The sequence below is a fragment of the Oncorhynchus nerka genome, unplaced genomic scaffold (genome assembly GCF_034236695.1).
Source record: "Oncorhynchus nerka isolate Pitt River unplaced genomic scaffold, Oner_Uvic_2.0 unplaced_scaffold_979, whole genome shotgun sequence".
Classification (NCBI taxonomy): domain Eukaryota; kingdom Metazoa; phylum Chordata; class Actinopteri; order Salmoniformes; family Salmonidae; genus Oncorhynchus; species Oncorhynchus nerka.
The window spans coordinates 200,564-223,454 of record NW_027040313.1 but is presented as its reverse complement, the minus strand read 5'-3'; the positions used below and the strand labels follow the sequence as shown (position 1 = coordinate 223,454).

Genomic DNA, 22,891 nt, shown 5'->3' with positions numbered 1-22,891 from the left:
CCTCTTCACTGTTGACGTTGAGACTGGACAGAGGAACTCTGCCTTAGAAGGTCAGCATCCCGGAGTCTCCTCTTCACTGTTGACGTTGAGACTGGACAGAGGAACTCTGCCTTAGAAGGTCAGCATCCCGGAGTCTCCTCTTCACTGTTGACGTTGAGACTGGACAGAGGAACTCTGCCTTAGAAGGTCAGCATCCCGGAGTCTCCTCTTCACTGTTGTCGTTGAGACTGGACAGAGGAACTCTGCCTTAGAAGGTCAGCATCCCGGAGTCGCCTCTTCACTGTTGACGTTGAGACTGGACAGAGGAACTCTGCCTTAGAAGGTCAGCATCCCGGAGTCTCCTCTTCACTGTTGACGTTGAGACTGGACAGAGGAACTCTGCCTTAGAAGGTCAGCATCCCGGAGTCTCCTCTTCACTGTTGGCGTTGAGACTGGACAGAGGAACTCTGCCTTAGAAGGTCAGCATCCCCAGTCTCCTCTTCACTGTTGGCGTTGAGACTGGACAGAGGAACTCTGCCTTAGAAAGGTCAGCATCCCGAGTCTCCTCTTCACTGTTGGCGTTGAGACTGGACAGAGGAACTCTGCCTTAGAAGGTCAGCATCCCAGTCTCCTCTTCACTGTTGACGTTGAGACTGGACAGAGGAACTCTGCCTTAGAAGGTCAGCATCCCGGAGTCTCCTCTTCACTGTTGACGTTGAGACTGTACAGAGGAACCATGCCTAGAAGGCCAGCATCTTGGAGTCGCCTCTTCTCTGTTGACGTTGAGACCGGTGTTTTGCGGGTACTATTTAATGAAGTTGCCAGTTGAGGACTTGTGATGCGTCTGTTTCTCAAACGTGACACTCTAATGTACTTCTCCTCTTGCTCAGTTGTGCACCGGGGCTTCCCACTTCTCTTTCTATTCTGGCTAGGAGCCAGTTTGCGCTGTTCTGTGAAGGGAGAAGTACACAGCGTTATGCGAGATATCTAAAAGGGTCCTAAAATTCTAAATCAAATAGTTAAATGATCCATAGTTTGAACCATCTTAAAACAATTTCCATATGTTAGCTTAGCGATTCTCAACCGCTTAGACTTACAGGGTTAAAATGTTCTAGAACTTTAAACAAATGTTCTAGAACTTTAAACAAATGTTCTAGAACTTTTAAACAAATGTTCTGAGACTTTAAACAAATGTTCTAGAACTTTAAACAAATGTTCTAGAACTTTAAACAAATGTTCTAGAACTTTAAACAAATGTTCTGAGACTTTTGTACAGACTCCCCTGTCCTTACCTTGTTTCATTCCTCTCTTCTCCCTCTATAGATGTCATAGAGGTTATGTTCAACTAGATTGTTAGTTATATGTGGTTAAATGTGGTCTCTTCGTTATATGTGGTTATATGTGGCCTCCTCGTCTCTTCTCCCTCTATAGGTGTCAGCTCTTCCTCCAGCCAGCCGGGCGCCTGGAGGGCCAGTACGGCCCGTCGTCTACCTGTATCGCCTGGAAGGAGCAGGTCCACCTGAGCTCTGAAGTGCGGTCCCTTCTCCAGTGTCCGTCGGCAGACAGCAGCTTCCTGCCCCTCCAGGTGACCACCTTGGCCACACCAGATCATCTGTCCTTCATTTCCTCCCAGCGAGAGGACGACTGGGACCCTGCCTACGTCATCCACCTCCACCCAGCTGTGACCCTCCGGAACCTTCTGCCTTACAGCATCAGATATCTACTGGAGGTAGTAACACTGAGATAACCTAAACATGAAGACAGTCACTAGGCTAGGATCTAACCCTAGACCTGTACCCTGCCTTACAGATATCTACTGGAGGTAGTAACACTGAGATAACATGAAGACGGTCACTAGGCTAGGATCTAACCCTAGACCTGTACCCTGCCTTACAGCATCAGATATCTACTGGAGGTAGTAACACTGAGATAACATGAAGACAGTCACTAGGCTAGGATCTAACCCTAGACCTGTACCCTGCCTTACAGCATCAGATATCTACTGGAGGTAGTAACACTGAGATAACATGAAGACAGTCACTAGGCTAGGATCTAACCCTAGACCTGTACCCTGCCTTACAGCTATCTACTGGAGGTAGTAACACTGAGATAACATGAAGACAGTCACTAGGCTAGGATCTAACCCTAGGCCTGTACCCTGCCTTACAGCCTCAGATATCTACTGGAGGTAGTAACACTGAGATAACATGAAGACAGTCACTAGGCTAGGATCTAACCCTAGACCTGTACCCTGCCTTACAGCATCAGATATCTACTGGAGGTAGTACCACTTAGATAACATGAAGACAGTCACTAGGCTAGGATCTAACACTAGACCTGTACCCTGCCTTACAGCCTCATATATCTACTGGAGGTAGTAACACTGAGATAACATGAAGACGGTCACTAGGCTAGGATCTAACCCTAGACCTGTACCCTGCCTTACAGCATCAGATATCTACTGGAGGTAGTAACACTGAGATAACATGAAGACAGTCACTAGGCTAGGATCTAACCCTAGACCTGTACCCTGCCTTACAGCTATCTACTGGAGGTAAAAACTGAGATAACATGAAGACGGTCACTAGGCTAGGATCTAACCCTAGACCTGTACCCTGCCTTACAGCATCAGATATCTACTGGAGGTAGTAACACTGAGAGAACCTAAACATGAAGACAGTCACTAGGCTAGGATCTAACCCTAAGACCTGTACCCTGCCTTACAGCTATCTACTGGAGGTAGTAACACTGAGATAACATGAAGACAGTCACTAGGCTAGATCTAACCCTAGACCTGTACCCTGCCTTACAGCATCAGATATCTACTGGAGGTAGTAACGCTGAGATAACATGAAGACAGTCACTAGGCTAGGATCTAACCCTAGACCTGTACCCTGCCTTACAGCATCAGATATCTACTGGAGGTAGTAACGCTGAGATAACATGAAGACAGTCACTAGGCTAGGATCTAACCCTAGACCTGTACCCTGCCTTACAGCTATCTACTGGAGGTAGTAACACTGAGATAACGTGAAGACAGTCACTAGACTAGGATCTAACCTTAGACCTGTACCCTGCCTTACAGCTATCTACTGGAGGTAGTAACACTGAGATAACGTGAAGACAGTCACTAGACTAGGATCTAACCTTAGACCTGTACCCTGCCTTACAGCATCAGATATCTACTGGAGGTAGTAACACTGAGATAACATGAAGACAGTCACTAGGCTAGGATCTACCCCTAGACCTGTACCCTGCCTTACAGATATCTACTGGAGGTAGTAACACTGAGATAACATGAAGACAGTCACTAGGCTAGGATCTAACCCTAGACCTGTACCCTGCCTTACAGATATCTACTGGAGGTAGTAACACTGAGATAACCTGAAGACGGTCACTAGGCTAGGATCTAACCCTAGACCTGTACCCTGCCTTACAGCATCAGATATCTACTGGAGGTAGTAACACTGAGATAACATGAAGACAGTCACTAGGCTAGGATCTAACCCTAGACCTGTACCCTGCCTTACAGCATCAGATATCTACTGGAGGTAGTAACACTGAGATAACATGAAGACAGTCACTAGGCTAGGATCTAACCCTAGACCTGTACCCTGCCTTACAGCTATCTACTGGAGGTAGTAACACTGAGATAACATGAAGACAGTCACTAGGCTAGGATCTAACCCTAGACCTGTACCCTGCCTTACAGCCTCAGATATCTACTGGAGGTAGTAACACTGAGATAACATGAAGACAGTCACTAGGCTAGGATCTAACCCTAGACCTGTACCCTGCCTTACAGCATCAGATATCTACTGGAGGTAGGTCCACTTAGATAACATGAAGACAGTCACTAGGCTAGGATCTAACACTAGACCTGTACCCTGCCTTACAGCCTCATATATCTACTGGAGGTAGTAACACTGAGATAACATGAAGACGGTCACTAGGCTAGGATCTAACCCTAGACCTGTACCCTGCCTTACAGCATCAGATATCTACTGGAGGTAGTAACGCTGAGATAACATGAAGACAGTCACTAGGCTAGGATCTAACCCTAGACCTGTACCCTGCCTTACAGCATCAGATATCTACTGGAGGTAGTAACGCTGAGATAACATGAAGACAGTCACTAGGCTAGGATCTAACCCTAGACCTGTACCCTGCCTTACAGCTATCTACTGGAGGTAGTAACACTGAGATAACGTGAAGACAGTCACTAGGCTAGGATCTAACCCTAGACCTGTACCCTGCCTTACAGCATCAGATATCTACTGGAGGTAGTAACACTGAGAGAACCTAAACATGAAGACAGTCACTAGGCTAGGATCTAACCCTAAGACCTGTACCCTGCCTTACAGCTATCTACTGGAGGTAGTAACACTGAGATAACATGAAGACAGTCACTAGGCTAGGATCTAACCCTAGACCTGTACCCTGCCTTACAGCATCAGATATCTACTGGAGGTAGTAACACTGAGATAACATGAAGACGGTCACTAGGCTAGGATCTAACCCTAGACCTGTACCCTGCCTTACAGCATCAGATATCTACTGGAGGTAGTAACACTGAGAGAACATAAACATGAAGACAGTCACTAGGCTAGGATCTAACCCTAAGACCTGTACCCTGCCTTACAGCTATCTACTGGAGGTAGTAACACTGAGATAACATGAAGACAGTCACTAGGCTAGGATCTAACCCTAGACCTGTACCCTGCCTTACAGCATCAGATATCTACTGGAGGTAGTAACGCTGAGATAACATGAAGACAGTCACTAGGCTAGGATCTAACCCTAGACCTGTACCCTGCCTTACAGCATCAGATATCTACTGGAGGTAGTAACGCTGAGATAACATGAAGACAGTCACTAGGCTAGGATCTAACCCTAGACCTGTACCCTGCCTTACAGCTATCTACTGGAGGTAGTAACACTGAGATAACGTGAAGACAGTCACTAGACTAGGATCTAACCTTAGACCTGTACCCTGCCTTACAGCTATCTACTGGAGGTAGTAACACTGAGATAACGTGAAGACAGTCACTAGACTAGGATCTAACCTTAGACCTGTACCCTGCCTTACAGCATCAGATATCTACTGGAGGTAGTAACACTGAGATAACATGAAGACAGTCACTAACAGATACCCTAGACCTGTACCCTGCCTTACAGCATCAAATCTACTGTTTGAGATAACCTAAACATGAAGTTGAGGTACCTCTACCAGATACTTTCTAACAGATTTTCATTGCAAAAAACCGTTTCTATCCATTAATCCATCTCTCCAGGGCTCAGCAGAGTTCCATGAGCTCCAGGAGGGCAGCACGGCAGACGTCCTGAACGCCCGTATAGGAGGTGAGATCATGGAGATGGTCCTGGTTAAATACCAGGGTCGGAACTGGTCCGGACGTATCCGTATCGCCCAGGACATGCAGGAGTTCTTCCCCGTGTGCTTCACCTGCGACTCGGCCGAGAAGCTGAGCGTGGACCTGAGCGTGCACGTGGCGCGGCTGCATGGACGCCTGACGCTGGCTGTGTTCAGCCCGTACTGGGTCGTCAATAAGACGTCCAGGGTTCTGCAGTACCGCGCGGAGGACGTCTCCGTCAAACACGCGTCGGACTTCAGGGACGTCGTCCTCTTCTCCTTCAAGAAAAAGAACATCTTCAGCAAGAACAAGGTAGGAAAGTCTGTTTTATTTTATTTAACCTTTATTTAACCTTTATTTAACCTTTATTTAACTTGGAAAGTCAGTTAAGAACATATTCTTATTTACGATGACGGCCTGCCAAAAGGCAAAAGGCCTCCTGCGGGGACGGGGGCCTGGGATTAAAATAAATAAATACAATATAAATATAGGACAGAACACACATCACGACAAGAGAGACAACACTACACTACATACATAGAGACAACACAACACTACATAGAGACAACACTACATAAAGAGAGACAACACTACACTACATAGAGACAACACTACACTACATAGAGACAACACTACACTACATAGAGACAACACTACACTACATAGAGACAACAACACATAGAGACACCACTACACTACATAGAGACAAACACTACATAAAGAGAGACAACACTACACTACATAGACAACACCACAGAGACAACACTACTCATAGAGACAACACTACACACTACATAGAGACAACACATAGAGACAACACTACATAGAGACAACACTACACTAGATAGAGACAACACTACACACATAGAGACAACACTACATACAGAGACAAACACTACACTACATAGAGACAACACTACACTACATAGAGACAACACTACACTACATAAAGAGAGACAACACTACATAAAGAGAGACAACACTACATAAAGAGAGACAACACTACATAAAGAGAGACAACACTACACTACAGAGACAACACTACACTACATAGAGACAACACTACACTACAGAGACAACACTACACTACATAAAGAGAGACAACACTACACTACATAGAGACAACACTACACTACATAAAGAGAGACAACACTACACTACAGAGACAACACTACACTACATAGAGACAACACTACACTACATAAAGAGAGACAACACTACACTACATAGAGACAACACTACACTACATAAAGAGAGACAACACTACACTACATAGAGACAACACTACACTACAGAGACAACACTACACTACAGAGACAACACTACACTACATAGAGACAACACTACACTACATAGAGACAACACTACATAAAGAGAGACAACACTACACTACATAGAGACAACACTACACTACATAGAGACAACACTACACTACATAGAGACAACACTACACTACATAGAGACAACACTACACTACATAGAGACAACACTACACTACATAGAGACAACACTACACTACATAGAGACGAGACAACACTACACTACATAGAGACGAGACAACACTACACTACATAGAGACAACACTACACTACATAAAGAGAGACAACACTACACTACATAAAGAGAGACAACACTACACTACATAAAGAGAGACAACACTACACTACATAGAGACAACACTACACTACATAGAGACGAGACAACACTACACTACATAGAGACAACACTACACACATAGACAACACTAGAGACAACACAACACAGAGACAACACTACACTACATAGAGACAACACTACATAAAGAGAGACAACACTACACTACATAGAGACAACACTACACTACATAGAGACAACACTACACTACACTACATAGAGACAACACTACACTACATAGAGAGAGACAACACTACATAAAGAGAGACAACACTACACTACATAGAGACAACACTACACTACATAGAGACAACACTACACTACATAGAGACAACACTACACTACATAGAGACAACACTACACTACATAGAGACAACACTACACTACATAGAGACAACACTACACTACATAGAGACAACACTACAAAGAGGGAGACAACACTACATAGAGACAACACTACAACATAGAGACAACACTACATAGAGACAACACTACACTACATAGAGACAACACTACACTACATAGAGACAACACTACACTACATAGAGACAACACTACACTACATAGAGACAACACTACACTACATAGAGACAACACTACACTACATAGAGACAACACTACACTACATAGAGACAACACTACATAAAGAGAGACAACACTACATAAAGAGAGACAACACTACATAAACATAGAGACAACACTACTAAAGAGAGACAACACTACACTACATAGAGACAACACTACACTACATAGAGACAACACTACACTACATAGAGACAACACTACATTATACATAGACACCACTACACACATAGAGACAACACTACACTACATAGAGACACCACTACACTACAGAGACAACACTACACTACATAGAGACAACACTACACTACATAGAGACAACACTACACTACATAGAGACAACACTACACTACATAGAGACAACACTACACTACATAGAGACAACACTACATAGAGACAACACTACACTACATAGAGACAACACATAGACAACACTACATAGAGACACCACTACACTACATAGAGACAACACTACACTACATAGAGACACCACTACACTACATAGAGACAAACACTACACTACATAGAGACACCACTACACTACATAGAGACACCACTACACTACATAGAGACAACACTACACTACATAACCAGAGACAACACTACACCATAGAGACACCACTACAACACAGAGACAACACAACATAGAGACAACAACACTGGTAGAGACACAACACCATAGAGACAACACTACACTACATAGAGACAACACTACACAGTATAGAGAGCAGTGATATGTCAACAGGGTTACAGAGATGACCAGTATAGAGAGCAGTGATCTGTCAACAGGTTTGCAGAGATGACCAGTATAGAGAGCAGTGATCTGTCAACAGGTATACAGAGATGACCAGTATGATTGAGTCAATGGGTTTACAGATGACCATTAGAGATGACCAGGATAAAATCTGTCAACAGGGTTACAGAGATGACCAGTATAGAGTGCAGTGATCTGTCAACAGGGTTACAGAGATGACCAGTATAGAGTGCAGTGATCTGTCAACAGGGTTACAGAGATGACCAGTATAGAGAGCAGTGATCTGTCAACAGGTATACAGAGATGACCAGTATAGAGAGCAGTGATCTGTCAACGGGTTTACAGAGATGACCAGTATAGAGGAGTATAGAGAGCAGTGATGTGTCAATGGGTTTACAGAGATGACCAGTATAGAGGAGTATAGAGAGCAGTGATCTGTCAACAGGGTTACAGAGATGACCAGTATAGAGAGCAGTGATCTGTCAACAGGTATACAGAGATGACCAGTATAGAGAGCAGTGATCTGTCAATGGGTTTACAGAGATGACCAGTATAGAGGAGTATAGAGAGCAGTGATGTGTCAATGGGTTTACAGAGATGACCAGTATAGAGGAGTATAGAGTGCAGTGATGTGTCCTATAAGGAGCATTGGTGGCAAATCTGATGGCCGAATGGTAAAGAACATCTAGCCGCTCGAGAGCACCCTGACCTGCCGATCTATAAATTATGTCTCTGTAATCTAGCATGGGTAGGATGGTCATCTGCATCAGGGTTAGTTAGTTTGGCAGCTAGGGTGAAAGAGGAGTGATTAGCTTTGGCCAAGTCAATAAAAACAGCAGCACAATATTGCTTAGAATCAAGGGCGATGGTGACATCATTGAGGACCCTTTTAAGGTTGCAGTGGCACATCCATAACCTGAGCGGGAAACCAGATTCAACCTTAAAGAAGAAAGCGTCTAAACCATCTGACCCAGCTGTTTTTTTGGGGGCGCCAAATTCAAGGGATTACTCAAATATTTAGCATTTTTGGACTCAGTGACCGCCTGCAAAAACGTTTAGGGGGCAGGGGAAAACGTTGGCGGGGCAGGGGGAAAATGTTGTAGCGGGGCAGGGCAAACCAACGTTGTAACAGGCGGTGCGGGGGGATAACGTTGTAGCAGGGCAGCTAGGGGAAAGTAGCGGTTGGATAACGTTGTAGCAGGGCAGGGGGAAACGTTCACTTAGCGATCTGCGGGGATAACGTTGTAGCAGGGCAGGGGAAACGTTGTAGCCAAAAACCCGTTGTAGCGCTTGTTGAGTAATCCAGGGGGCAAAGTTCAGCGGGGCAGGGGAAAATGTCCAAATATTATCATGGGGGTAACGTTGAAGCAGGGCAGGGGGAAACGTTTTTATAATGCTGGGGGATCCTCGTTGTTTTTAGCAAAGGGGGATAATCGATAATATTTCATCGGGGCAGGGGAAACGTTTTCAATAGGGGCAGGGAAAACGTTGTAGCGGGGCAGGGGGAAAATGCAAAACGGGGCTGGGGAAACATTGAGCGGTGCGGGGGATAACGTTGTAAAGGGCAGGGGGGGAAACGTTGTCTAGCGGTACACCATGTGGAACGTTGTAGCAGGGCAGGGGAAACGTTTAGCAGGGAAGGGGAAAAAATGGAACGGGGCAGGGGAAAATGTTGGCGGGGCAGGGGAAAACATTGTAGCGGTGCGGGGGGATATCAGTTCTGTTATAGCAGGGCAGGGGAAACGTTGTAGCGGTGCGGGGGATAATCGTTGTATGCAGGGCAGGGGGGAAACGTTGTAGCAGGGCAGGGGGATAACGTTTTTTCATCGGGGCAGGGGAAAATTGTACACGGGGCAGGGGAAAACTTGGGGGAAGGCCATTGGAAAACGTTACAGTGTCTGGGGCAGGGGGAAAGCTTGGGGGCAGGGGGAAAAACATTGTAGCGGTGGGGGGGATAACGTTAGCAGGGCAGGAAAGCGTTGTAGTGTGGGGGGAAACGTTGTAGCAGGGCAGGGAGGTTAGCGGTGTGGGGGACAACCTGTACCGGGCAGGGGGAAACGACCAGGAGGCAGGGATAAGTGTGGTGGGGCAGGGGAAACGTTACCAGACAGGGGGAGAGAGGGAAACGTTAGAAGGGCAGGGGGAAGCGTTGGCCAGCAGGAGCAGGGGATAACGTTGTGAGCGGGGGGGTACGTTGTACCAGGGCAGGGGGAAAACGTTGTAGGTGGGGAAAGCGTTGTACCAGCAGGGGGAGCAGGGGAAAACGTTGTAGCGGGGGGGGAAAACGTTGTAGCAGGGCAGGGGGTACCGTTGTAGCAGGGGGAAAACGGAGTGGGGCAGGGGTACCTGTACGGGACAGGGGGAAAATGTTGTAGCGGGGAAACGCTTGTAGTGGGGGAAACGTACCAGACAGGGGCAGGTGTGTGGTGGGGGACCTGTACCAGACAGGGGGAGACAGGAGGAGTGTGGTGGGGGTACCTGTACCAGACAGGGGGAGACAGGCCAGGGAGAGAGGGGGTGAGTGTGGTAGGTGTACCTGTACCAGACAGGAGTGGAGGAGTGTGGAGGTACCTGTACCAGACAGGGGGCAGGAGTGAGTGGGTGGGGGTACCTGTACCCAGACGGGCCAGGGAGTGAGGAGTGAGTGTGGTGGGGTACCTGTACCCAGACAGGGGGAGAGAGGGGTGAGTGTGGTGGGTGTACCTGTACCAGACAGGGGAGACAGAAATTGAGTGTGGTGGGGGGTACCTGTACCAGACAGGGGGAGACAGACCAGGGAGAGAGGGGGGAGTGGAGTGGAGGTACCTGTACCAGACAGGGAGGAGGGTGAGTGTGGTGGAGGTACCTGTACCAGACAGGGGAGGAGGAGTGAGTGTAGGTGGAGGTACCTGTACCAGACAGGGGGAGTGTAGTGGGAGGTACCTGTACCAGACAGGGGGAGAGGAGGAGTGAGTGTGGTGGGGGTACCTGTACCAGACAGGGGAGACAGGGGGAGTGTGGTGGGGGTGCCTGTACCAGACAGGGGAGACAGGAGGAGTGTGGTGGGGGTACCTGTACCAGACAGGGGGAGAGAGGGGTGAGTGTGGTGGGGGTACCTGTACCAGACGGGAGGGAGAGGTGGAGTGGTGGGAGTGTGGTGGGGTACCTGTACCAGACAGGGAGAGATGGAGTGAGTGTGGTGGAGGTACCTGTACCAGACGGGGAGAGATGGGTGAGTGTGGTGGAGACCTGACCAGACAGGAGAGAGGGCAGGAGTACCTGTACCAGACAGGGAGACAGACCAGGGAGGTGGGGGTACCTGTACCAGACAGGGGGAGACAGGAGTAAGTGTGGTGGGGGTACCTGTACCAGACAGGGGAGAGAGGGAGTGTGGTGGAGGTACCTGTACCAGACAGGGAGACAGGTACCTGTACCAGAGTGTGGTGGGAGTTCCCTCTACCAGACAGGGGGAGAGAGGGGGAGTGTGGTGGAGGTACCTGTACCAGACAGGGGGAGACAGGAGTGAGTGTGGTGGGGGTACCTGTACCAGACAGGGGAGAGGGGTGAGTGTGGTGGAGGTACCTGTACCAGACAGGGGGAGACAGACCAGGGAGAAGGGGTAGTGTGGTGGAGTGTACCTGTACCAGGGGGAGAGAGGGGTGAGTGTGGTGGGGGTACCTGTACCAGACAGGGGGGAGGAGGAGGGGAGTGTGGTGGGGGTACCTGTACCAGACAGGGGGAGAGAGGGGAGTGTGGTGGGGGTACCTGTACCCAGGGAGAGAGGGGAGTGTGGTGGGGTACCTGTACCAGACAGGGGAGAGACAGGGGTGAGTGTGGTGGGGGTACCTGTACCAGACAGGGGGAGACAGACCAGGGAGAGAGGGTGTGTGTGGTGAGGTACCTGTACCAGACAGGGGAGAGAGGAGTGAGTGTGGTGGGGGTACCTGTACCAGACAGGGGAGAGAGGTGAGTGTGGTGGGACAGACAGACAGGGGAGAGAGTGTGGTGGGGTACCCATGCCAGACAGGGGAGGAGTGTAGTGTGGAGGTACCTGTACCAGACAGGGGAGAGAGGGGTGAGTGTGGTGGGGGTACCTGTACCAGACAGGGGAAGAGACCAGGGCAGACGGTGAACAGATTGCCAGGTGAACTCCAGGCAGTGGGAGAAGGTGTCAGACCCAATTTATTTGTGGAGGCAGATTTCTTGTAGAAAATGCCAGTGGACGGTCTCTGAACAGCAGGAGGGGGCTTCAGGGCACGCTTCAAAGATCCCTGACATTTGTTGGGCCCAAATGCCTTTTACTTCACACCTTAGTGCTAATTAAATTTGTATCTGGTCTGTCCTTTTCAAGCCTGGCAGCTCAGGTCCGGTTGACGGTGTCCTCTGGTCTCTGCTGTTTGTTTTGCTGGAGCTCCTTCCGTATAGCTTGGGAAAATAAAACCTTGGCAGCAGTCATCTCTCCGGTTAATTTTGGTCAAAATTAGTTGTAGGTTTAGAGTTTTGATCTGTAGCGAAAGGTCGTGCTGTAGAAGGTAGCATCCTGCATGTGTCCCTGCCGAAACATCCAAGGTCATCTAACTCCAAATCTATCCTTTTGTAAAAATAAATTTAAAAATGTTGAAAAAATTTAAGAGCTCACATTAAGCTGTGTCTCTCTCTGAAGGGGCGTTTCTTTCAGTTCTCTCTGAAGGGGGGCGTGTCTTTCAGTTTCTCTCTGAATGGGGCGTGTCTCTGACGGGTGCGTGTTCTCTCTCTGAAGGGGTGTGTCTTTCAGTGTCTAACAGTGTTTCTCAAACCTTCCCTAGCAGTCCCAAACTGACCCCAAACTGCTCCCTGAATGTGATACATCCCAGATAAGACAGCATCTTTTAAAGTGTTTTTTCCGCTCTTGGATCATCAGCTGCTTCTTTCAGTTCACTGGGTGTTGTCTTTCAGTTCTCTCTCTGAATGGGGCGTGTCTTTCAGTTCTCTCTCTGAAGGGCGTGTCTTTCAGCTCTCTCTGAAGGGGGCGTGTCTAACAGGGGATCAGCTGCTTCTCTCAGTAACACTGGGTGTTGTCTTTCAGTTCTCTCTCTGAAGGGGGCGTGTCTTTCAGTTCTCTCTCTGAAGGGGGTGTCGTCTTTCAGTTCTCTCTCTGAAGGGGGCGTGTCTTTCAGTTCTCTCTCTGAAGGGGGCGTGTCTTTCAGTTCTCTCTCTGAAGGGGGTGTCGTCTTTCAGTTCTCTCTCTGAAGGGGGCGTGTCTTTCAGTTCTCTCTCTGAAGGGGGCGTGTCTTTCAGTTCTCTCTCTGAAGGGGGCGTGTCTTTCAGTCCTCTCTCTGAAGGGCGTGTCTTTCAGTTCTCTCTGAAGGGGGCGTGTCTTTCAGTTCTCTCTCTGAATGGGGCGTCGTCTTTCAGTTCTCTCCTCTGAAGGGGGCGTGTCTTTCAGTGTCTAACCCAAACCTTCTGGAATGGGGCAAACTGCCCCTGAATGTGATACATCCTAGATAAGGGGGCGTGTTTAAAGTGGGGATCAGCTGCTTCTCTCAGTAACACGGTGTTGTCTTTCAGTTCTCTCTCTGAAGGGGCGTGTCAGTTCTCTCTCTGAAGGGGTGTCGTTCTTCAGTTCTCTCTCTGAAGGGTGCCGTCTTTCAGTTCTCTCTCTGAAGGGTGCTTCTGCCTTCTGAAGGGGGCTTGTCTTTCAGTTCTCTGAAGGGGTGTTGTCTTTCAGTTCTCTCTCTGAAGGGGCGTCAGTTCTCTCTGAACAGGGATCAGCTGAAGGGGGCTTCTCTCAGTAACACTGGGTGTTGTCTTTCAGTTCTCTCTCTGAAGGGGGCGTGTCTTTCAGTTCTCTCTGAAGGGGGGTCTTTCAGTCCCTCTCTGAAGGGGGCGTGTCTAACAGGGGATCAGCTGCTTCTCTCAGTAACACTGGGTGCTGTCTTTCTACAGCTGCAGCTCTTGTGTCCACCAGTTCCCTGGTCTGATGGCTTCTCATTGGATACGGTGGGGAGTTATGGGTGTGTCAGATGCCCTGCCAACACCATGGACTATCTGGTGAGGAAATGACAACGTACAAAAACGGTCACAACTCTGGAATGTAATGTTTTATTTCACATATATAATGCTTTATCCAAGTGACTTACGGTGACATTCAGTGGCCTCATGCAGGACTCAAACCCTCAAACACGAGGAGAGGACTCCAAAACCCTCAAACACGCAGGACTCAAACCTCAAACACGCAGGACTCAAAACCTCAAACACGCAGAACTCAAAAACCCTCAAACACGAGGGACTCAAACCTCAAACACGCAGGACTCAAACCTCAAACACGCAGGACTCAAACCCCTCAAACACGCAGGACTCAAACCTCAAACACGCAGGACTCAAACCTCAAACACGCAGGACTCCAAACCTCAAACACGCAGGACTCAAACTCAAACACCAGGACTCAAAACCCTCAAACACGCAGGGACTACAAACGCTCAAACAGGCAGGACAGTCAACAGTCTGATGTCTGTGTTTTAACTGAGACACTACAGTCACAGCTTTTGTGAAACACAGACAGTCTGACAGTCTGAGTCATGTGTTTTAACTGAGACACTACAGCCACGTTAGTGAAGGACAGACAGTCTGAGTCATGTGTTTTAACTGAGACACTACAGTCACAGTTGTGAAGGACAGACAGTCTGACAGTCTGAGTCATGTGTTTGAACTGAGACACTAAGCAGCCGCGTTTGTGAAGGAGGGGACAGTCTGACAGTCTGAGTCATGTGTTTTAACTGAGACACTACAGCCACAGCTAGAAGGACAGACAGTCTGACAGTCTGAGTCATGTGTTTTAACAGAGACACTACAGCCGCTTGTGAAGGACAGACAGTCTGACAGTCTGAGTCATGTGTTTTAACTGAGACACTACAGCCGCGTAGTGAAGGACAGACAGTCTGAGTCATGTGTTTTAACTGAGACACACAGCCGCGTCATGAAGGACAGTCAGTCTGACAGTCTGAGTCATGTGTTTTAACAGAGACACTACAGTCAGCTTTGTGAAGGACAGACAGTCTGACAGTCTGAGTCATGTGTTTTAACTGAGACACTACAGCCGCGTAGAAGGACAGACAGTCTGACAGTCTGAGTCATGTGTTTTAATCTGAGACACTACAGCCACAGTTGTGAAGGGACAGACAGTCTGACAGTCTGAGTCATGTGTTTTAACTGAGACACTACAGCCGCCTTGTGAAGGACAGACAGTCTGACAGTCTGAGTCATGTGTTTTAACAGAGACACTACAGCCACGTTTGTGAAGGACAGACAGTCTGACAGTCTGAGTCATGTGTTTTAACTGAGACACTACAGCACGTTGTGAAGGGACAGACAGTCTGACAGTCTGAGTCATGTGTTTCAACTGGAGACACTACAGCCACGTTGTGAAGGGACAGACAGGGACAGTCTGAGTCATGTGTTTTAACTGAGACACTACAGCCACGTTGTGAAGGACAGACATTCTGAGTCATGTGTTTTAACTGAGACACTACAGCCACCTGTGAAGGACAGACAGTATGAGTCATGTGTTTTAACTGAGACACTACAGCCACGTTGTGAAACACAGACAGTCTGACAGTCTGAGTCATGTGTTTTAACTGAGACACTACAGCCACGTTGTGAAAAGGACAGTCTGACAGTCTGAGTCATGTGTTTTAACTGAGACACTACAGCCACGTTGTGAAGGACAGACAGTAAGGAGTCATGTGTTTTAACTGAGACACTACAGCCACATTGTGAAGGACAGACAGTCTGACAGTCTGAGTCATGTGTTTTGTAGGGTTACGTCAGTATTCAGATGAGTAGTTTCAACCTGACCAAGATGGTGACCATGAGTCCGTTCTTCACGCTGGTCAACAAGTCTTCCAGCATGAGCTGGAGGTGGAGAGGTGCAGACAGAGGAGGGCAGCGTCAACGGGAAGTGGCACTAAGATCTCCTCTACAGAGGTGAGGACCGACTGCGTGTTTGGATTTAGTGTGTGTGTGTGTGTGTGTGTGTGTGAAATGTAATAATGAACGTATGATGAGCGTGTTCCTCTGTCCGACTGTTGTCTTCCCTGTGTCCGACTGTTGTCTTCCTGTGTCCGTCTGTCCGACTGTTGTCTTCCCTGTGTCCGACTGTTTGTCTTCCCTGTGTCCGTCTGTCCGACTGTTGTCTTCCTGTGTCTGACTGCTGTCTTCCCTGTGTCCGTCTGTCGACTGTTGTCTTCCTTTGTGTCTGGCTGTTGTCTTCCCGGTGTCTGGCTGTTGTCTTCCTGTGTCTGCTGTTCTCTGTGTCCGGCTGTTGTCTTCCCTGTGTCTGGCTGTTGTCTTCCCTGTGTCCGGCTGTCTTCTCCCTGTGTCCGGCTGTTGTCTGTCCCTGTGTCTTCCCTGTGTCCGGCTGTTGTCTTCCCTTCCCTGTGTCCTGTGTCCGGCTGTTGTCTTCCCTGTGTCCGGCTGTTGTCTTCCCTGTGTCCGGTTGTTGTCTTCCCTGTGTCCGGCTGTCTTCCTGTGTCCGGCTGTTGTCTTCCTGTGTCCGGCTGTTGTCTTCCCTGTGTCCGGCTGTTGTCTTCCCTGTGTCCGGCTGTTTTCTTCCTTCCCTGTTGTCTTCCCTGTGTCCGGCTGTTGTCTTCCCTGTGTCCGGCTGTTGTCTTCCCTGTGTCCGGCTGTTGTCTTCCCTGTGTCTGGCTGCTGTTGTCTTCCCTGTGTCTGGCTGTTGTCTTCCTGTGTCTGGCTGTTGTCTTCCCTGTGTCCATCTGTCTGGCTGTTGTCTTCCCCGTGTCTGGCTGTTGTCTTCCCTGTGTCTGGCTGTTGTCTTCCCTCTGTCTGGCTGTTGTCTTCCCTGTGTCTGGCTGTTGTCTTCCCTGTGTCCATCTGTCTGACTGTTGTCTTCCTGTGTCCGTCTGTTGCCTTCCTGTGTCTGTCTGACTGGTGTCTTCCCTGTGTCCACTGGTGCCTTCCCTGTGTCCGACTGTTGCCTCCCGTGTCCGACTGTTGCCTCCCGTGTCCGACAAGGCTGCCTCCCGCGTCCGACTGCTGCATTCCCCGTGTCCGACTGTTGCCTTCCCCCCCGTGTCCGACTGTTGCCTTCCCCCCCGTGTCCGACTGTTGCCTTCCCTGTGCCCGACTGTTGTCTTCCCTGTGTCCGACTGTTGTCTTCCCTGTGTCCGACTGTTGTCTTCCCTGTGTCCGACTGTTGTCTTCCCTGTGTCCGACTGTTGTCTTCCCTGTGTCCGACTGTTGTCTTACCTGTGTCCGACTGTTGTCTTACCTGTGTCCGACTGTTGTCTTCCCCGTGTCCGACTGTTGCCTTCCCCGTGCCCGACTGTTGTCTTCCCCGTGCCCGACTGTTGTCTTCCCCGTGTCCGACTGTTGCCTCCCCCCGTGTCCGACTGTTGCCTCCCCCGTGGTCCGACTCCCGTGTCCGACTGCTGCCTCCCCTGTCCGACTGTTGCCTCCCCTGCCTGCCCCCCGTGTCCGACTGTTGCCTCCCCGTGTCCGACTGTTGTCTTCCCTGTGTCCGTCTGTCCGGCTGTTGTCTTCCGGCTGCTGTCTTCCTGTGTCCGTCTGTCCGGCTGTTGTCTTCCCTGTGTCCGTCTTGCTGTCTTCCCTGTGTCCGTCTGGTCTGGACTGCTGTCTTCCTGTGTCCGTCTGTCTGCCTCCGTCTCCCCGTCCGCCTGTCTGACTGGTGCCTTCCCGTGTCCGACTGTTGGGTCTTCCCCGTGAAACCGATCATGCTGCCTTCCCCTGTCCACTGTTGCCTTCCCCGTGTCCGTGCCCGACTGTTGTCTTCCCGTGTCCGACTGTTGCCTCCCCCCGTGTCCGACTGTTGCCTCCCCCGTGTCCGACTGTTGCCTCCCCCGTGTCCGACTGTTGCCTCCCCCGTGTCCGACTGTTGCCTCCCCCGTGTCCGACTGTTGTCTTCCCTGTGTCCGTCTGTCCGGCTGTTGTCTTCCCTGTGTCCGTCTGTCCGGCTGTTGTCTTCCCTGTGTCCGTCTGTTGTCTTCCCTGTGTCCGTCTGTTGTCTTCCCTGTGTCCGTCTGTCTGACTGTTGTCTTCCCTGTGTCCGTCTGTCTGCCTGTTGTCTTCCCCGTGTCCGTCTGTCTGACTGGTGCCTTCCCCGTGTCCGACTGTTGCCTTCCCCGTGTCCGACTGTTGCCTTCCCCGTGTCCGACTGTTGCCTTCCCCGTGTCCGACTGTTGCCTTCCCCGTGTCCGACAGTTGCCTTCCCCGTGTCCGACTGTTACCTCCCCCGTGTCCGACTGTTGCCTCCCCCGTGTCCGACTGTTGTCTTCCCTGTGACCCCAAGTCCAAGTCCTTCTTCTTCAACAAGCAGGACACCAAGTGACCCCTGTTGGTATGATCAGGTCAGTGTCCCTGGAGATACACCATATATCACTGACCTCACTTCCTGTCTGTTAAGATGGACCGCTGCCATATAACGACTCACTTCCTTGCCTGCTGATAAGTAACTAAATAAAGGTTATCACTGACCTGATTTACTCTCCTTTAACAGGTTCATTCACTGACAACAGAACACATTCTCATTTATTATCATTACCTTTGTTGTCTGTCTGCAATGGCCTTGAAGTATCAGATGCAACTTTCCAATGTTGTTTCTCATCAACTGACCTCTTCCTGTCTGTAGTATGGAGGTGTTATCATCAACTGTGACCTCTCTTCCTGTCTGTAGTATGGAGATGTTATCATCAACTGTGACCTCTCTTCCTGTCTGTAGTATGGAGGTGTGTTGTTATCCACTGTGACCTCTCTTCCTGTCTGTAGTAGTATGGAGGTGTTGTTATCCACTGTGACCTCTTCCTGTCTGTAGTAGTATGGAGGTGTTGTTATCCACTGTGACCTCTCTTCCTGTCTGTAGTATGGAGGTGTTGTTATCCACTGTGACCTCTCTTCCTGTCTGTAGTATGGAGATGTTATCATCAACTGTGACCTCTCTTCCTGTCTGTAGTATGGAGGTGTTGTTATCCACTGTGACCTCTCTTCCTGTCTGTAGTAGTATGGAGGTGTTGTTATCCACTGTGACCTCTCTTCCTGTCTGTAGTAGTATGGAGGTGTTGTTATCCACTGTGACCTCTCTTCCTGTCTGTAGTATGGAGGTGTTGTTATCCACTGTGACCTCTCTTCCTGTCTGTAGTATGGAGATGTTATCATCAACGGTGATCCCTTCCTGTCTGTTGTAGTATGGAGGTGTTGTTATCCACTGTGACCTCTCTTCCTGTCTGTAGTATGGAGATGTTATCATCAACTGTGACCTCTCTTCCTGTCTGTTGTAGTATGGAGGTGTTGTTATCCACTGTGACTCTCTTCCTGTCTGTAGTATGGGGTGTTGTTATCCACTGTGACCTCTCTTCCTGTCTGTAGTATGGAGGTGTTATCATCAACTGTGACCTCTCTTCCTGTCTGTAGTATGGAGGTGTTGTTATTCACTGTGACCTCTCTTCCTGTCTGTAGTATGGAGGTGTTGTTATCCACTGTGACCTCTCTTCCTGTCTGTAGTATGGGGGTGTTGTTATCCACTGTGACCTCTTCCTGTCTGTAGTATGGAGATGTTATCATCAACGGTGACCTCTCTTCCTGTCTGTAGTATGGAGGTGTTGTTATCCACTGTGACCTCTCTTCCTGTCTGTAGTATGGAGGTGTTGTTATCCACTGTGACCTCTCTTCCTGTCTGTGTAGTATGGAGTGTTGTTATCCACTGTGACCTCTCTTCCTGTCTGTAGTATGGAGGTGTTGTTATCCACTGTGACCTCTCTTCCTGTCTGTAGTATGGAGGTGTTATTCACTGTGACCTCTTCCTGTCTGTAGTATGGGGGCAAGCACTGTGACCTCTCTTCCTGTCTGTAGTATGGAGGTGTTATTCACTGTGACCTCTCTTCCTGTCTGTAGTATGGAGGTGTGATCGGGCCGGCCTGAACATCTCAGACAACTCTACTGTGATCAGCTTCACTGACTATTATGATGGAGCTGCTCCAGCTCTCATAGTCAACCACACACCCTGGGTTACCATCTCCTACAGACAGAGGTTAGACTGAACCTTAACCCCTAACCCTAACCTAGTCAACCACACACCCTGGGTTGTCATCTCCTACAGACAGAGGTTAGACTGAACCTTAAGCCCTAACCCTTAACCCTAACATAGTCAACCACACACCCTGGGTTACCATCTCCTACAGACAGAGGTTAGACTGAACCTTAACCCCTAACCCTAACATAGTCACCATCACCTACAGACAGAGGTTAGACTGAACCTTAACCCCTAACCCTAACATAGTCAACCACACACCCTGGGTTACCATCTCCTACAGACAGAGGTTAGACTGAACCTTAACCCCTAACCCTACCCTGGGCAACCACACACCCTGGGTTACCATCTCCTACAGACAGAGGTTAGACTGAACCTTAACCCCTAACCCTAACATAGTCACCATCACCTACAGACAGAGGTTAGACTGAACCTTAACCCCTAACCCTAACATAGTCAACCACACACCCTGGGTTACCATCTCCTACAGACAGAGGTTAGACTGAACCTTAACCCCTAACCCTACCCTGGGCAACCACACACCCTGGGTTACCATCACCTACAGACAGAGGTTAGACTGAACCTTAACCCCTAACCCTAACATAGTCAACCACACACCCTGGGTTACCATCTCCTACAGACAGAGGTTAGACTGAACCTTAACCCCTAACCCTACCCTGGGCAACCACACACCCTGGGTTACCATCTCCTACAGACAGAGGTTAGACTGAACCTTAACCCCTAACCCTAACCGTAACCCATATTCCTAACCCATAACCGTAACCCATAGCCCTAAGCGTAACCCATATTCCTAACCCATATTCCTAGCCGTAACCATATCCCTAACCCACATTCCTAAACGTAACCCATATCCCTAACCCATATCCCTAGCCCATATCCCTAGCCCATATCCCTAGCCCATATCCCTAGCCCGTAACCCATATCCCTAACCCATATCCCTAACCGTAACCCATATCCCTAACCCATATCCCTAACCCATATCCCTAACCCATATCCCTAAACGTAACCCATATCCCTAACCGTAACCCATAGCCCTAACCCATATCCCTAGCCCATATCCCTAGCCCATATCCCTAGCCCATATCCCTAGCCCATAGCCCTAACCCATATCCCTAACCCATATCCCTAACCGTAACCCATATCCCTAACCATAACCCATAGCCCTAACCCATATCCCTAGCCCATATCCCTAGCCCATATCCCTAGCCCATATCCCTAACCCATATCCATAACCCATATCCCTAACCCATATCCTTAACCCATATCCCTAACCCATATCCCTAACCCATATCCCTAGCCCATATCCCTAACCCATATCCCTAACCCATATCCCTAACCCATATCCCTAACCCATATCCCTAGCCCATATCCCTAGGCCATATCCCTAACCCATATCCCTAACCCGTATCCCTAACCCGTATCCCTAACCCGTAACCCATATCCCTAGCCCATATCCCTAACCCATATCCCTAACCCATATCCCTAACCCATATCCCTAACCCATATCCCTAGCCCATATCCCTAGCCCATATCCCTAGCCCATATCCCTAACCCATATCCCTAACCCATATCCCTAACCCATATCCCTAACCGTAACCCCTATCCCTAACCCATATCCCTAACCGTAACCCATATCCCTAACCCATATCCCTAACCCATATCCCTAACCCATATCCCTAACCGTAACCCATATCCCTAACTCATATCCCTAACCCATATCCCTAACCCATATCCCTAACCCATATCCCTAACCCATATCCCTAACCCATATCCCTAACCGTAACCCTAACCCATATCCCTAACCGTAACCCATATCCCTAACCCATATCCCTAACCCATATTCCTAACCCATATCCCTAACCGTAACCCATATCCCTAACCCATATCCCTAACCCATATCCCTAGCCCATATCACTAACCCATATCACTAACCCATATCCCTAACCCATATCCCTAACCCATATCCCTAACCCATATCCCTAACCCATATCCCTGGCCCTAACCCATATCCCTAATCCATATCACTAACCCATATCCCTAACCCATATCACTAACCCATATCCCTAACCCTGGCCCTAACCCATGTCCCTAACCGTAACCCATATTCCTAACCCATATCTCTAACCCATATCCCTAACCATAACCCATATCCCTAACCCATATCCCTAACCATAACCCATATCCCTAACCCTGGCCCTAACCCATATCCCTAACCCATATCCCTAACCCATAGCCCTAACCCATAGCCCTAACCCATATCCCTAACCCATATCCCTAACCCATATCCCTAACCATAACCCATATCCCTAACCCATATCCCTAACCATAACCCATATCCCTAACCCTGGCCCTAACCCATATCCCTAACCCATATCCCTAACCCATATCCCTAACCCATAACCCATATCCCTAACCCATATCCCTAACCCATATCCCTAACCCATATCCCTAACCCATACCCATATCCCTAACCCTAACCCATATCCCTATCCCATATCCCTATCCCATATCCCT

The 22,891-nt window shown here is 48.9% G+C and overlaps 3 protein-coding genes across 3 annotated transcripts in view; 2 read left to right on the top strand and 1 right to left on the bottom strand.

The window, feature by feature from the left end:
- Positions 1–717, bottom strand: part of LOC115124237 (intermembrane lipid transfer protein VPS13C-like) — a 4,388-nt gene extending 3,671 nt beyond the window's left edge. The window contains exon 1 of the mRNA XM_065016452.1: positions 707–717. Within this exon, the coding sequence (XP_064872524.1) occupies positions 707–717 (11 nt within the window). The remainder of the gene's footprint in view (positions 1–706) is intronic.
- On the top strand, positions 716–14,806 carry LOC135570328 (intermembrane lipid transfer protein VPS13C-like). Its single transcript, XM_065016451.1, has 5 exons — positions 716–726; positions 1,411–1,708; positions 5,274–5,663; positions 14,245–14,312; positions 14,464–14,806. The coding sequence occupies exons 1-5, from the start codon at positions 716–718 to the stop codon at positions 14,804–14,806; spliced, it is 1,110 nt and encodes a 369-aa protein (XP_064872523.1).
- A 3,241-nt stretch (positions 14,807–18,047) lies between these two features.
- LOC115127833 (intermembrane lipid transfer protein VPS13C-like) overlaps positions 18,048–22,891 on the top strand; it is a 184,301-nt gene continuing 179,457 nt past the window's right edge. Inside the window, 2 exon segments of the mRNA XM_065016450.1 lie at positions 18,048–18,247; positions 18,535–18,657. Coding sequence (XP_064872522.1) covers positions 18,048–18,247; positions 18,535–18,657 — 323 coding nt within the window.

Bases quoted from the DNA above. Each gene is read 5' to 3' on its own strand.
- LOC135570328 (XM_065016451.1), top strand. The intron at 1,709-5,273 runs GTAGTAACACTG...CCATCTCTCCAG, and splicing joins GCATCAGATATCTACTGGAG to GGCTCAGCAGAGTTCCATGA. The intron at 5,664-14,244 runs GTAGGAAAGTCT...GTCTTTCTACAG, and splicing joins ACATCTTCAGCAAGAACAAG to CTGCAGCTCTTGTGTCCACC.